This window comes from Epargyreus clarus, unplaced genomic scaffold, assembly GCF_041222505.1.
Source record: "Epargyreus clarus isolate Ecla_fem2 unplaced genomic scaffold, WU_Ecla_fem_2.2 ptg000026l, whole genome shotgun sequence".
NCBI lineage: Eukaryota > Metazoa > Arthropoda > Insecta > Lepidoptera > Hesperiidae > Epargyreus > Epargyreus clarus.
This window is the reverse complement of record NW_027332233.1, coordinates 2,914,645-2,931,249: the sequence shown is the minus strand read 5'-3', so window position 1 is coordinate 2,931,249 and position 16,605 is coordinate 2,914,645. Positions and strand designations below refer to the sequence as shown.

General features: G+C 34.2%; 3 protein-coding genes across 3 annotated transcripts in view; 2 read left to right on the top strand and 1 right to left on the bottom strand.

The window, feature by feature from the left end:
• LOC140753208 (SEC14-like protein 2) overlaps positions 1-5,089 on the top strand; it is a 52,896-nt gene extending 47,807 nt beyond the window's left edge. Inside the window, exons 8-10 of the mRNA XM_073087662.1 lie at positions 280-422; positions 1,736-1,884; positions 3,175-5,089. Of these exons, the coding sequence (XP_072943763.1) occupies positions 280-422; positions 1,736-1,884; positions 3,175-3,332 (450 nt within the window). The 3' untranslated portion in view covers positions 3,333-5,089. The remainder of the gene's footprint in view (positions 1-279; positions 423-1,735; positions 1,885-3,174) is intronic.
• Positions 5,090-5,678: 589 nt separating this feature from the next.
• On the bottom strand, positions 5,679-9,742 carry LOC140753116 (thioredoxin domain-containing protein 17). The gene is made up of 3 exons (XM_073087504.1): positions 9,467-9,742; positions 6,611-6,692; positions 5,679-6,155 (listed from the first exon to the last, which is right to left on the bottom strand). Exons 1-3 carry the CDS (start codon positions 9,609-9,611, stop codon positions 6,002-6,004), a joined length of 381 nt encoding a protein of 126 aa, XP_072943605.1. The 5' UTR covers positions 9,612-9,742; the 3' UTR covers positions 5,679-6,001.
• Positions 9,743-9,922: 180 nt separating this feature from the next.
• Positions 9,923-14,795, top strand: LOC140753117 (uncharacterized). The gene is made up of 6 exons (XM_073087505.1): positions 9,923-10,126; positions 10,377-10,508; positions 10,798-10,961; positions 11,303-11,396; positions 11,588-12,463; positions 14,093-14,795. The coding sequence occupies exons 1-6, from the start codon at positions 10,054-10,056 to the stop codon at positions 14,314-14,316; spliced, it is 1,563 nt and encodes a 520-aa protein (XP_072943606.1). The 5' UTR covers positions 9,923-10,053; the 3' UTR covers positions 14,317-14,795.
• The last annotated feature ends 1,810 nt before the right edge of the window (positions 14,796-16,605 follow it).

Below are 16,605 nucleotides of genomic sequence, written 5' to 3'. Positions count from 1 at the left end.
TTCACCCTAGAAATAGGTGTTGCTATGTTAGGTTACAGGTCGAGCTTTTACCATATTTTAAATTACACGAAAAAATCTAAGAACTTAGGTACTTTTTATGTGCTTCTATATTTCTTACCGAATACGTTCTATTCGACAAATTTTAGTATATAAATAATAATATTGTAATTTTAATATGTTTTTCGCTTATGAGATTCCCGAAATATGATTCTGGTTACTTTTCTATTTAATAATCCAAATTTTATTTATAATAATTAACACATATGTTTTGTTATTCAGGTGAAGCCAGGAGGCAAGGTGCCCAAGAGCTACTACTCGCAAAACAACCACGAGCAAGACAAGGAGTACAAACGAGTCACCATCAAAACCGGGGAGAAACACGTCGTGGACCTTCTGTGCGTCGATAAGGAGAGCGTTCTGAAGTATGTCTTTATTTCATTAGTCATTAGTAATTTAGTATGGACAGTGACAATCGACTTTCGCCTTTAGGCGGTAATATCCAAGTTGTTCAAACCCAGGAATGTAGGAAAATCTTCACACTTGAAAGTTTAAGAGGCGGCAAAGTTTATACAATTTGTTAAATTTATACATTGCGGCGCTGACGTCGATGTGTTTGGACACCATGGACTTTCTTGTCAGCGCAGTGCTGGTCGCTTATCGCGTCATGCTTCCATCAACGACGTCATTCGTCGGGCTTTTGTCACCGTCAACGTGCCGACTTGTTTAGAGCCGAATGGTCTCGCACGTGACGATGGCAAGCGGCCCGACGGTATGACGTTAATACCCTGGAAGGGGGGGAGGATGCTAGTGTGGGACGCTACGTGTGTCGACACACTGGCTCCTTCTCACCTCCAGGCGTCTTCCTCTGGCGCGGGGGCGGCGGCTACAGCTGCTGAAAGCACCAAACGTCGTAAATATATTAGTTTATGCAATAACTATATATTTGTGGCGTTTGGTGTGAGCGAGGACCCGAGAGCTGGCATACATTTCGCTCAAAGGATTGCTATAGCAATTCAGAGAGAACCTTGCCCAAAGACAGTGATGGTGACAATTTTTTATGGTAGTGTTTTTGTTTTTATATTTTTGTTTTTCCACCACTTCACAAGGTTAACACCGTCATGGAGAAGAAGTGGCGAAAGAAACTCCATAACACACACATCTTTTAAAAAAAGAAATGGTTTTTACAATGTCAAACTTAACCTAATATGGAGCTGGAGTTACTTCAGACCACAGCGTTTTGTCAGTCAAGTAATCATTTAGTTAATAGAACGCTTTTTACATAGCGTTCTTTTAACGATATGTTTGAACTTTTTTTCCATGAGATTCAAGCTGATATTAGGTGATAACACTTTTTGGCACGATCTGTGACACTCTTTAAATTATAAATATATTAGAAATTAAAATAATAATATAACAATTGTCTTTTTTTTTTATAATATACGAGTAGCAGACGAGCATACAGTTCATCTGATGGTAAGTGGCTACTGCCGCCCATGGACATCTGTAATCAACCCCAGATAGGATTAGATATTCCCACCTGAGGTCGGCAACAGATGCGCCGCTACCCCTGAGGACTAAGCTGAAACGTCTTGGAAAAAATCTGTCTCCCTTACCACACCCTTCAAACCGGAACACAGCAGCGCCTAACACTGCTGTTATTAGGTATAAATAGGTATGGCGGTGGTGCCGCCGGAGTCGAACCACAAAGGGTTCTACCACCTTCAAATTGTTCCAGGTGGGACTTCGGCGTGGACAGCCACGATATAAAGTTCGTGATCAAGCGGCGCTGCGAGGACGGCGGCGAGGAGGTGGTGCACGGCCCGCGCCGCGTGGCCGAGGGACCGCCCGACGTCGGCGTGCTGCCCGTCACCGGACCCGCCACCTGTGCGTACCACACCCTTTACACTCATTAGGATTACTTCCCAAAACGACAATTTCCAAAAGGACAATTCCTAAAAGGACCACTACCCAAAATGACAATTCCCAAAAGGTCAACTTCCCAAAATGACAATTCCCAAAAGGTCAACTTCCCAAAATGACAATTCCCAAAAATACCACTTCCCAAAAGGACAATTCGTAAAAGGACCACTTCCCAAAATGACAATTGCCAAAAGGTCTACTTCCCAAAATGACAATTCCCAAAAGGTCAACTTTCCAAAAGGACAATTCCCAAAAGGTCAACTTCCCAAAATGACAATTCCCAAAAATACCACTTCCCAAAAGGACAATTCGTAAAAGGACCACTTCCCAAAATGACAATTGCCAAAAGGTCTACTTCCCAAAATGACAATTCCCAAAAGGTCAACTTTCCAAAAGGACAATTCCTAAAAGGGCCACTTCCCAAAATGACAATTCCCAAAAGGACCACTTCCCAAGAGGACAATTTCCCATAAGAACAACTTTCCGAGGTAAGGTTTTTTAGGGATCCTTAGGCAAAGGGTAAAAACGGAACCCTACTAAGGCTTTCGCTGTGTATACGTCTATCACGGTACTCTCTATTGGACCGTAATAGAGAGGCACTTGAAATTTGGCGTAGCAGCAATGCGTGTAAGCCATACACGTTACGGCGTACCCTGTAGTTCCGGGACCAGAATAGGACTACGTTATCCCCTGCCTGTCGTAAGAGGCGACTAAAAGGGGGCTTCCGGGATCGTGGGTGGTAACAGCTCAAGCGGGCTCGAACCTCCCTAAGCGACCCCGAGTAGGATGGCGATATGTGTGATCTAAGCGACCCCGAGTAGGACGACGGTATCGGTCGCATATCGTCGTACACACCAGATGATGTAGCGGGCTCTATGCTTGTATACAATATTTTGACAGGCATGACTAGTTAGGTACAACTGTTCGGTAGTTATAAATTCGTCAATGCACATTATGTATGACTACATTTTTGTCTACCAGTGTCTATCACGCTGTATGTGCACAAGCCCTATCTTAATCATTTCACTCACTGTACGGTGAAATAACCGTGTAACATTTATAGTTGTTACGTTGTTTAATCGTATACGCAATGAATATCATTCATTCTATACTTATAAATATGTACCTATAAAGTCATTAATTTAATTGCCTGCCACTAATTTTATCGCAACTATGAGTAAAAAATGCCCAATCTCTTTTTATTTTCTGCAAATAGCGCGTGATCAATAATACTCATTTCTCTTACCCCTATAGATTCGGTAATATTCGACAACAAGAGTGCTTTCATAAGGAGCAAGAAAGTGTACTACGATGTTCTGATCGCCGTGCCCACCCGCGACCTCAACATGAGTGACGAGCCAGAAGAGGATATCGCCAAAACTGCCTCAGCTGCCAGCTCTATTGTACAATAATACAATTTAAACATATTTCATATACCCAATTATTTAAACAATTCATTCAGTTACTTACAGACATTGTTGAAAATATATTTGAATAGATTAAATAATATTTATGTAAAAACGGAAATGGTGTAAAAATGGGGCTTATGTCTGCTTAGTTTTAGCCGAAAAATTAGAATTAGAAAATTACATATTGGATGGGCTGTATTTATATCCCCAACATAAACATTCTCTACATATTTTTTGTTTTATATTATATTAAAAAGATTATGACTAGATACTGGGAAATGAATAAAGGGTACGTACGTAAGTATTGCTAGCTTATTGTAGCATGAATTTAAAAAAAAATTAAGACTATAATATTAGTATTCCAAAATGTTTTATTTATAATAAAAGTATTGTCAAGGCCTGGAACCCATGACATTTATAATGTAAGTACGGAGTGTAGGAGTATTATTTGTTTTGCTCAATATATTAGTTGATTAGTAGAAAGAAGAAGCATTTTCTGTGATAGATAATAATTACTTTAAACAGTACCCAGCTCTCACACTGCTTTTATATATTCCTATATGTGGCTGTGAGCAGTCATGGCTGATAAATTTCGACAGATTCTGTTTTTAACAGCTTATTGTATAAGGTTCGTAAGAATTATGAGAAGATCAATGCCTATGCATGTACAAATTCTTGCTGATCAACAACTTGTTTACACTCAAATAGTACCAAGATTTTGAATATTCATTCAAAAATGTGTTTTTGAGTACAAGACCTAATCTTTGATCAGTTTAATGAAAAACACATATGAACAGCATCAAAAATATAAAATAATTTCATGCATTCACCATACTTGACATGGTTTCACAAAGAAGAGGTAATAACAGGTGTAGATCTAGGATACTTTTATATGTTATTAAGAAGTGTCCATGAGAACATCAGACTTAAGATAATGCATAATATTATTTACATTCATATTTAAGATTTAGTTCAGATTGAAACACGCATAAAAATATAAAAATATCTACATACTTCCATAATGTAGGGCAAATGAAACACTTTTAGTTCGCAATAAATGTAAGTTTCAAATAAACATACCTATTGTAATTAAATAAACAAATATTTTATGTATATTTTAAATATACAAATTAATTGCAAAGTACAAATTCAATAGGAAATTATATTTATTAGGAAAGTACAAATATGAGTGTCTTTTTTAATAATAAACTGAAATATTGAACACTATTTAGTTCCATAGACCCTAGTACACTTGAACAATGTATAAAATATGTATGAATGAAGTAGTTATGCGTGAATGTGGAAAATTTGTCATTTGCACTTAAAAGAAACTAATCAAAAATACTAAGTATAAGTTGAAATGTATAAAGCAAATATTATACAATATTAATAGACAGACCTGTGTCTAATTTTACAACTGAGTTAATTAATGCCTTTCTTGTAGATTTCTTTTGATAAGTGAATGACCTTATTTTCTAATAGACTAGGCATGTAATAGTTGTAAAATTTTTGCTTTTTCATTGCATTTATTGCGAAATGCCTATTATAATTATATTACATTTAAATTGTATGTAGAGATATTCAGAAAAACTTAGATATAAGAATAAGCATTAAATATGGTATAAAGGTTTGGAACCAATGTACATTATTTACTTAGTACATTTTATCACAGGATATTTTATAGATAAAATTTATTTGGTGTATGTATTACGTAATTGTTTTGTACTTAAATAGAGATTTATTAAATTTGCTACTGTTAACATCATGTTTTATTTTAAAATCCTTACCCATATTTTAGATAGTTTGAGTTAGGCCTTCCGCTGGCGAATGATCATGTAGCCCTAAGTAGTAATACCTCGAATAAATGTCTCACCTATACCCATAGATTAGTAAAGATTACTCACTCCTAACAAGAGAATGTAACCAGTTTTGACATTTGGAATTGTCATCTATTTTCGTGTTTGAAAAATATTAAAAAAATGTAGTTTTTAGAGCATTTACGAATGAAACGATATTTCTCCGCACTTTTTCTTCTTTTTTTGCACCACTTACCTGCACATGTCGGCATTTTTCCGCGTAAATGACACCATGACAGCCATTAAATGGCTGACACATTGTGAGGCGTTTAAGCCATTTAATGGCTTCTTTCAATTACAAGGCGGTGAGATATAATACTTATCTATACCTATACCACATATACAAACCAAAACAGCGGTCCATGCTGCACACTGTTGCCACATGAACGACTTATTAGATATTCTTCAATTTAAAACACATTCCCAAGAGAAAATCTTTGAATAATTGGCTCACATATAAATCAAAAGGAATTTAAATAAATCAAATACATCATTATAAAATTAAATGCAAAATATTTATTTATATACTTCAAGACCCTTAATAATACATTTACATTGTATCTTATTTATTTATACATAACTGAATAATGGAAAGTGATAAATACACATTCCTGCAGCCAACTTGATATTATAATTGATGTAAATTATAATACATCTCGATTGTACAGAAGGATATCGGAATAAGTTAAACTGTCATTCCATTAACTTGATTTACATCTGATAGTGGTAAAAAATTCATTGTCTTGTATGGAATGGTGTCTTCCAATATTACATAATTGATATATAGACACTTCATATTTTAAAATATTATAACCATTATTCTTCGTCTTCAAACAACATACGCAGAAGGTCGACCTTGTTGCACTGGCTTCCCTCTAACCTCTGGACTCCCTTCCACTTGATAATAGTGGGTATGACCATTAGTCTTGTTCTGCTGTCCGTCCTAAATGGACAAGCCTTGTCTTTCCAACTGAAAAGATATTTTAATAATTAATATAAAAGTGACAGCGCTACAACTTATTTCATGTGTGAATGACATGACTGAATGAATGTGTGCTCCATAATTTTATCATTAAAATTAGTAGTATGAATATTTTTGAAAGAATAAAATATATTCCTTTGAACAACTTCTTATGAAATGTGTCAAAATGTTTTTTTTTTTATATTAAAATGATAACATAAAAATTAAATCTTAAAATAATTCAAATAGGAATTGTTATCAAGTATTTGATGAACATGAAACATGTTGACAATGTTGATGCACAAAATACCTACAGATTGACATTGTATAAGATAATAAGATAAGATAAGAAAATAAGTTGTACATTACACAACTACTTGCCCTCAATCAAATTTGGATGTAAAATTGCAGTTGATAATATCAGATAACATATTAATACTGAGTATAACAAAAAATACACTTACTATTCTCTATCACCCACATCAACGTAAACAAATATTGCCTCTTTTTGCAGTTCACTTAAAAAGGCTTTGACAATTGGTTCAGCTGAAAAGAAAAATACATTGATAAGACAAATAATTATATGAACTTGGCTACAATTGTGGGTTCCACTTCCGAGACCTGGGAAATGCATGGCACATTCTCTACCACATTGCTCCCAAGTAAATTTAATATAATCTACTTGAGTGTGACCTAAGTTGAATCCTTAAGGCGACTCAAGTTTACCTTTTTAAATCTCTATAATAATGAACAATCAGGTTATCTTAATATTATTACGATTTCTAGTAGAATGAAAAAATAGTCAAGGATAAACATAAATATATTTTATGGATAAATTTTTTAGATGCATGAACAGCCTATGGAGTGATAGCCTAGTGGTAAAGAAACTCGGCCTCTGATGCTTGAAAGTTATGTGCGTATTAGAAATTAATTATCACTTGCTAAATGGTGAAGAAAAACATTGTGAGGAAACCTGCATACCTGAGAGATTTATTAAAAAAAAATCTCAAAAGTATAAGTGAAGTCTACCAATATGCACCAATTGGCCAGCGAGGTGGACCATGGCCTAATCCTTCTCATTATGAGAGGAGAGCCGTACCCAGCAGTGGGACAGTAATGGGTTGATGATGATGATAATCTTGTATTCAATTGAAGCCACACACCCAACTGACAATAAACACACCAACTCCTGCCGTTTTCCTTCTTTTTTCCAGTAAAAAAGAAATAAACATCTGGACCCTTTTTAGGCAATTTTTCTATGAAACTAGTGAATTCCTCATAGTTATTTAAGTTATGCACTTTTATCTTCTTTTTACCCATTATGCAAGTAATTGTGACATATTTATTTGTCATATTATTGACAAAAATAAATAATAAAATTGACACTTAATGACGTTAATCACATACTTTAGGAGATTATAAACTTCTCAGTACAACCTTGATGGTCATTGGAATTAAAAATCATTTGGGTTAATTGTCCCTTATTATTAATAATAAACTTGAAAATCATTTTCAATAATGGCCTTATACTGAATGTATTGTTTTAATGTTCCTTAACTTTTCATCAAGCCACTCATTCATGAGTGTTGGATATTTAAAATCCCAGCATTAAGAAACTGTTACTATCTGTCTGTATATACATTTATTTCAAAAGAGAATATGAAAGCCAGTCAACATTCATAACACGGAAATAAATAAAGCAAAGGAAAGCTCCAAGATCCAGATTGAGACATTAAAATAGAATACAGTAGAACCCGCTTAATATGATCACGCTTAATACAATTTCTCGGCACGATTACGATTCTTACGGCGCCAAAATTTGAATGCGGATCCTTATAGATCTCGACGAGACAAGACGAAAAGTAAGAATAAATTTTTTTGATATCTCGCTTAGTTTTCGAGATATCGATATTTAAAAATCGAAAAATAAAAAAAAAAAAATTCTTTTAATGATGTATTTCGATAGATTTTTGGAAAAGAAAACGAAAACAAAGAATAATTTTTTTCGATATCTTGCTTAGTTTTCAAGATATTAATAAATATATTATAAAAAATGTTGGAATTTTATTGAAAAAAATTTTTGAAGATATATTTTATCCTTTATTATGATTATCACTATTATTATGATAATAATAAAAAAAAAACCTAACCTAACCTAACCTAACCTAACCTAACCTAAACCTAACCTAACCTAACCTAACCAATACCAATACCAACTCAAATTTCAATCACCTCTAACTTCGTTGTCCCTTGCCCGATTTCTAATTATTTTATACCATCGTACTCGTCTCAACGATACCTTTTCGCACATACTACTTCCGTTTCTCTCCGTTTTCTAAATTTTTAAATATAATTTTCTCCGTTTTTCAAAAATCAATTTTTGGTTTTTCTCATTTTCCTCCGCCGTTTCTTAACGAATTCTCTTCATTTTTCTTCTACCGTATTCTGCACGTCCTCCCCTATCGGGAGATACCAGTCGTACCCGTTTCCGCCGCGCCGTTCCTCGGCAATTTCACTTTTAAAACGCAAAAAATCGAAATTTTCGAATAATTTTTGAGTATCGATATCTCGAAAACTAAGCGAGATATCAAAAAAAATTATTCTTACTTTTCGTCTTGTCTCATCGAAATCTATACGGATCCGCATTCAAATCTTGGCGCCGTAAGAACCGTAATCCCCCCAATTTCTCGCATAAGACGCCATCTTATGCAAGTCTGTGCATTTTTAGACATGTTTTCATACATTTCTTAACGCTTACGCTAATATGCTTCGTCATCCCATTTAATACACCTAATTCGTAAGTGGCCGAATAAACTGGCTTAAGTTTTCAAGGGAGAAACTTGCCATGGTAAAGCAAATAAATAGAGACTGACTGTCTTGGCCTGTGCCAATTCTGATGGGTCAGAAAAGTTATGTTTGCTAGTCAATAATATAATTACACTATCTATTTAAGGTAATTTATAAATGCATAATTTAATAATTTATTATAAATATATAGTGTATTAAATTAGAACATAATGCATATGTAATACTAATATGTCTTATTTTTCTTATCCCGCTTAAGACGCGTTTTTGGTTGGATCCCTAAGAAATCGTCTTAAACGGGTTTTACTGTACTACTAAAATACTCAAAGTAGAGTAAAGTAGAGATGACGGCGGCAGGGAAACGCCGCAAAAGTAAACAAAATCTTACCGCTCTGATTCATTTATACTTGTGTGTATCTATTAGGATATTTGTGATATATTATTATGTTGAACTCAGTAAAAAATAGCTAGTAGAATCTTATTAATATTATGTGACCGTTTACTTTGTTACTCACCTTCAACGCAATCGGGACACCAGCTATTACCATTAGCTAACTTCGAGCCAGTGAAGTAAAATAAAACCGGCGGACCCTTCGGGTCGATATTCTCCGTGTACTTGGCGAATTCATCGAACCCTTTGATTTCAACATTGGTAACCATTCTTCAGAAATATGTATATCCCAATATTTAATCTGAAAGTCACTCGTATGCTCCCCCTTGCTAGAATATTGATAACACAATCTTAACAATCAATGATAACATGAAATGCAAAAGCCGACTGTCAAAGTGTCAAGTGTCAAACAGTCAAAATGATGAGTAGGAAATATTATAAGAATTACAAATACACATACACAGATTAAATAAATGCAATAGTAAAGGTCACATCACACTATACACACAGTACTCAATATAATACATCCATAGACAAGAGTATAATACAAAATTACATCTAGTCTGTGGAATATGGCGTCAAAGCCGTCAAAATTGTTTTTGACAATTAGACATTTGTAACGATCATAACTTTAAATTGTATTTGTTTGTTAATTTGGTACAAATGTTGGATTCTAATTTATTTTAGAGACCCAAAATTATACTGTAAAAAATGGATGCAGTGGTGACAAATACTACATTTGGACAGCCGAAAACATTGGCTGAATTAATGCCTGCCTTAAGCGGTAAGAGTTTTCCCGATTGTTTATCTTTTAAGAACCATTATCTTGTGAGACTGGGTACTTCCAGATGAGCACCATAGGAATATAAATCAATACAGTTTTTAGGTTCTATATTTACCCCATAGATATAATCTGTGATTTACCCAGACACTAGAAAAAAGAAGTTTGTAATCTTAATGATTTTAAAAGTGCATTATATTTAAGGTACATGAAGTCCTATATATTTTCTACTTATTCCCACAATTCATTTCAGGTATAGTATCTAAGGAGGCTATGAAGACTTTTCTAGATAATAAACAGCCGCGAAGCACTACAGCCCTAACACGCACAGCAGAGAAGAAGATCAAGACGCTCACTATTGCAGAAATGCAAGCAAATATTTTAGGTATCCGTAAATTTATTACTAACTTTAGCAACTTCCTGATTCAGCTTCTAGCATTATAAGATACAATATATCAGATTTTAAACAGAAGTTTGTTTTAAAAAGGTGTAAAAAATATGCTACATGTCTTTTTATTTATTTGATCTATCTGTATCTTTTCATTATAACATTACCTTGTATCCAAAAAAATAGATAAGGCCTTTGAATAAATAAACAAAATAGACAGTAGTTAACATAATGCTATTAAGCATTTATGAATAGGAGTTAAAAAAATAAATAAATCACTTTTCAGCCCTAAGTGTTCCAAAGCGAAAATGTCCACCCCCAACTTCCACAATAAAGAGGAATTGGAACAGTTCTGTTAAAGTGGAAAATAAAACCAAGAGCCACACAGGTGATGGGCAGTTAAAAAACAATTCAGTTAGAAAAGTACTCATCTTCCAACCCAAACCTAAGGTGAGAGAAAACTCATAATATTTCAGTCATATTTTTCACCAGATTCATCTAAACATAATTACAAAAATAATACTGTGCAATGTTGAAACAAAGATAATAAATTTATAACTAAATAACAAGAAATTATTAATGCTAAAATATATATAAATTATTTTTAATTTGCAATATATACAATATAGTTTAAAAAGATTAATAAAAATGTATTGTGTACAGTTACAGTATTAAATGTACAATAAAAATAATATAAACAGAGGATAAACCAAATAATTTGCATGAGATATGTTTTCTTCTCTTCTTGCTTGGCACAATTTTGTTATTTAAAGGGTTTTTTGTTTTTTTAGGCCATACCAAACCCAAGGTTAACTGTCAATCCAGAGACACCCAAGTTCCCTAAACCAGAACTTAGAGCTAAAAAGTCCCTTCATCTCCCTCAAGGTAAGAGAAACTAAATGTTGTATGTTTTCTATAAAGCCTTCCCATACTGGGATGCCCTGCAAGTGCTTTGGTCATATACACACTTGTATGTAACTATTTTTACCCATAACAGAAGTTTACACATCATCATGGTATATTGATCATCACAAATATTTTCTATTGATATTAATTGTTTTCACTTTTAATTTCAGCTAGAAGTACAGTGAGAATAAGTGGAATATGCAATATGCCGGAGACACCCATTATTACTAATAAATTACTTAAAAATCGATTGACACTTGCCAATAAAGAGAACTTTGCTCCACAAACAAAAGTTAATAGCAAACCACAGGTAACTCCTGTGGTTAGTAAGAAGGTCTTGGCTCCTGTATCAGACACACCACTCTCAAATATGTCATGGAAATCAGGTAGTGATACAAGTTTTTTGCAAAATGAAAAGGACATACAGGATATTGAGGATAAGACAAAGGCAATAGCCAAAGAACCAAAATTGGAAAATATTGCTGAAGCAACCCCTCCTGTTTCAACTCCTTTCAAAGAGTATAGGAATGTGCAAGAATTCTTCAATCATTCAAATGATACAGATAACTCTGCGCACTACAATGATAACACAATTATGTGTTTTGATAAAATGTCTATAAGCAAAGAGAAAAGCATTCGTGAAGAGAGTGTTATTGTTTCATTATGTGATTTACTCAACAAAGCATCTGTGGCAAATGTTGACAAACCAAAGACAGAGCTGAATGACTTATTAGAAGTTGAAAAGCAATTGGAACATAACATTAAAATGGTCGAAAATGGCATTAATACATTGACTAATATCAAAGAGTCCCAGCTCAAAACACTCCATCAAGTGAAGAAACTTATTAATGAAAAAAACACTGGAAAGACGACTATGAATATAAACAATAATATATTAGTAAAAGCTAAAAGTATGTCAAAGCTTCCGGGAAGTGAGGAATCAAAAGAAATAGATCCTGTTACAAGCAAATCTTGTTCAGTAATAAAAAGCAAATCACCTTCCTATAAAATACCAAACAAGAAACAATGTTTAAGAAAAAAAATTATATACACTCCTTTGCAAAAAAAACGGGCGGGTTTGATTTTTTAACATTATTGGTAATAATTTAGTTCTTCAGAGGTTTTAATAGCCAAACTATGTTACTGGCACTTAATAAAGAGTCTGGGTATGAAAAAAAGTTCATTCCAAATTCAAAACTTTTGTTTTTTAAATTATTAATCCCTTTTTCATTTTGTGACACTTTTCGCGGGTTTGCGGTTAAAAGGTTATCAAGCAACTAAAAGTAACTTTTCGTTATTTTTAGTACAACAATTTATGTTTATCGCATAATTCTGCCTTATTGTGACTTAAAACAGATATCTTTGTGTCTATCGTAATGGCAGAAAAAGCAATGAGAGCTAGTAAAATTATAGCGCTGCTGGAAGAGGGGTGTAGCCAATGTTACGTCTCACAGCGGTTAAACGTGAGTCGTTCAACCGTACAAAGAACCTGGACTCGATACCAAGAGACAGGTTCCGTTCAGAGAAGGCAAGGTTCTGGGAGAAAACGTTGCACACAGCCGCGAGACGATCGCTTTTTAGTGACTCAGGCGCTGAGGAACCGCAAATGCAGTTACATAGACCTCAAAAGAAACCTTGAAGAGGTACGAGGAGCACAAGTTAGCCTATGGACTGTGAGGAGAAGACTTTTAGCTGCTGATATACGTAGTCGACGACCAGCGCGGGCCCCCAAGTTACTCCGTGAGCACCGGATTGCGCGGTTGAGGTTCGCTAGAAATTGCCTATCTTGGACACCAGGTAACTGGAGTAGCGTACTCTTCTCCGATGAGGCTCGAATTTGTCTGCATGGTGAGGACCGACGTCGGCGAGTGTTACGAAGACCAGGGGAACGCTATGCCGATGTGTGTTTTGAAGAAATCACCCCTTATGGTGGAGGGTCCGTTATGTTTTGGGCGGGCGTAACTTCCAACTATCGTACCGAGATAGTATTCATAGAAAATGGCTCACTAAATGCGCATAGGTACATAACAGAAATCCTTTCTCAAAATGCACAACCCGCACTGACTGTAATTGGTGAAGATGCCATTTACATGGACGATAATGCTCGGGCCCACCGTTCTGGCGACGTAGATGCTTATATGCAAGAGGTCGGTATTCGTCGTTTGGATTGGCCAGCGCGGAGCCCCGACCTTAACCCCATTGAGCATGTTTGGGACCTCCTAAAAAGGCGAGTACGATCTGTCCAACCACCTCCACAAAACATCAGAGAGCTTAAACGTGTAATCTCGACTGAGTGGGAACACATTCCACAGGACACCATCAAAAGCCTGGTGGGAAGCATGCCAAGACGATTACATGCCGTAATCGCTGCAAGAGGAGGTCATACTCGTTATTAATTTTTATTTTTTAATGTCTCTTTTATTAAAATACCATAAAAATACTCGTAGTCTTAATTTCATTATACCCATAAAAATGTCCATTTTAACACGGCTCTCTGTTTACATTGACTAAAACACCGATACCAGGATAAAAGTGTTAAAAAACTAGATTCTCATTGATAATAAGAAATTTCTAGTCATCCAAGCTAATGACATACTAAAAATATAATAATATTTACCCATAGAAAAGCTAAGGTAAAGTGTGTGTGTAAGGTGCCCGTTTTTTTTGCAAAGGAGTTTATAAATCAATGCCAAATGTTTCCAAAGTAATGCATACACCAAATAAAAATATGGACAAGAGAGCCTTTAATATGTATATGGAAATGAAAATGAAGAAACAAATGATTTTTTTAAACACACCTCGTGTAACACATAAGCGGTCAGAAGTACCTGATACTCCAACAGTGACATCATATAATTTGCAAATGCAACTGGACAAAATATATCAAGATAACACATAACATTTGTTTAAAATCAATTGACATTATTTTATTAGCAATAATTACAAAGTTTTATTGTAAAATTATGGTATATAATTTTCTAATGTTGTGTTATGTTTTTATAAAAATTAAATAAATTATTAGGAATGGGAAGATAGTACAAATATTGCCAATAATAAGATATGTGTTGAGAACCTAATAATGACTAGATTGCTATTATAACTATTTAAAAATGTAATGTGTAAATAAAGTTAAGTAAGAATAATATATTTTCTTCCTCATTCGCGCACGGAAATGGCGTAGCTAATTTATTTTAAATTCAAGATAACGTTTTTAAACCATTACTTTTTTCATAAAAGCTTAAATAACGTGCTTTCGTTACTGTATATAATTTTCATAATAATCCTGTGCATATACATAATACGATTATAGTCTACTGCATGAACGATAATTATGATTGTTTCAATATTGTTAAATAAAACATTATGAATTCTAATTAATGACTATTTGTTGAAGTTACTATTCTATAGTTGGATCCCTAGTTCCATCCTATTTATCTAATGTACGGAAAAAAACGAAATATATTAAGCTCGTAAACTATTACAACCGACGGGTAGTCAAAAGCAAAGCAATAAATATTTAAATAAAAGTTTATTTTTAATTTAATAATGACATTAATTTAAATTTCCCGCTCCATAAATTTTTAAAATGAAAATCCTTACTAATATTATAAATCCGAAAGTAACTCTGTCTGTCTGTCTGGTTGTCTTTTCTTCACGCCTAAACCACTGAACCGATTTAAATGAAATTTTGTACAAAGATAGTCTGAGACCCGAGAACGGACATAGGATAGTTTTTATCCCGGAAATCCCACGGGAACTAGGGATAGCGATCTGAGATCGATTAATCGGAGAATCGATCTTTTGGACCAAAAAGTCGATTATTTTAATCGATATCCTTACTAATATTATAAATGCGAAAGTAACTCTGTCTGTCTGTATGTCTCTTCTTCACGCCTACACCACTGAACCGATTTTAATGAAATTCTGTACAAAGATAGTCTGAGACCATAGAATGGACATAGGATAGTTTTATCACAGATAGCGATCATAGATCTATTAATCAGAGAATCTATCTTTTTGACCAAAAAAAGTCGATTTTTTAATCGGTCTCCAGTAATGGATCCTACCTACGTTTGTGGGTCTTTTGGCATACTCTAAATAACCATGAGTTTAAACATATCAATACTTGCTATCAGAGACGGTTGCAACATTATATTTGTTTATATAGATTTATTGGGATTATATTAGGGGTGGCGATTCTTTCCGAAAAAGATCGATTTTTGAATCGATTCGAATCGATCGAAATGCAATTAATCGATTCACAAAAAAATCAAGGCACTAAGAATCGATTCTATCTTCGATCTTTTTTCGAGGATAGCGAAAAAAAAGGTTATCAGGATCAAACAAGCACTGAAATTATGTATCCATCAGCAAAGCCTTACTTCCTTACTAATCCTTACTATATTTATATTTAATATTATAAATGTGGAAGTAACTCTGTCTGTCTGTCTCTTCTTCACGGCTAAACCACTGAACCGATTTGAATGGAATTTTATACAAAGATAGTCTGAGACCCGAGAAAGGACATAGGGTAGTTTTTATCCCGGAAATCCCACGGGAACTACGGATGGCGATCTGAGATCGATTAATCGGAGAATCGATATTTTGAACCAAAATCGATTATTGTAATTGATCTCCAGTAATGGATCGATTCAGTGAATCGATCTTTCAACCCAGAAGATCGAAATTCGATTTTTTCATAATTTACCTACAGTTACTTTACTTATCCATGTTAGTCGATCATCTATCTATTTATATAAAAATGAATATTTGTCTATATACATTTTATAAAATCGGAAACTACGCATTTGATCAAATGATGATTTTTTGCAAAGTTGTTGTCCAAGAGCCCACGAAGGTTTGGGAGTTGGTAAGACCAAATTTCGACAGATGGCACCACTGTCATTCCAATGAAGGTACGAATTTTCTGTTTTATGTATGTCATATTATATCTTTAAAATGCGGGCGAAGCCGCGGGCACCACTAGTATTACAATAATACAGCCTCGCACATCCAGATGCGGTGCAGTTTAAGAAAATATGTACTTAATTTTTGATAATATGATCTAATATTAAACTGCTTTCAATATTATTAAATATATCATATTATTAATTCAGATTCATATAAACAAATCGATGTTTTCTTGTAGTGAATATCTCGGTTGCTATAGTTTGTCATTATTATCAGT

What these genes read in the sequence shown, in the direction of transcription:
- LOC140753116 (XM_073087504.1), bottom strand. Translation starts at nt 9,611, where the DNA reads ATGGTTACCAATGTTGAAATCAAAGGGTTCGATGAATTCGCCAAGTAC. An exon ending in GTGTCCCGATTGCGTTGAAG is followed by an intron (nt 6,693 to 9,466) that starts GTGAGTAACAAA and finishes TTTTCTTTTCAG; the next exon opens with CTGAACCAATTGTCAAAGCC. An exon ending in GATGTGGGTGATAGAGAATA is followed by an intron (nt 6,156 to 6,610) that starts GTAAGTGTATTT and finishes ATATCTTTTCAG; the next exon opens with TTGGAAAGACAAGGCTTGTC.
- LOC140753117 (XM_073087505.1), top strand. Translation starts at nt 10,054, where the DNA reads ATGGATGCAGTGGTGACAAATACTACATTTGGACAGCCGAAAACATTG. An exon ending in AATGCAAGCAAATATTTTAG is followed by an intron (nt 10,509 to 10,797) that starts GTATCCGTAAAT and finishes ATCACTTTTCAG; the next exon opens with CCCTAAGTGTTCCAAAGCGA. An exon ending in GTCCCTTCATCTCCCTCAAG is followed by an intron (nt 11,397 to 11,587) that starts GTAAGAGAAACT and finishes TTTTAATTTCAG; the next exon opens with CTAGAAGTACAGTGAGAATA.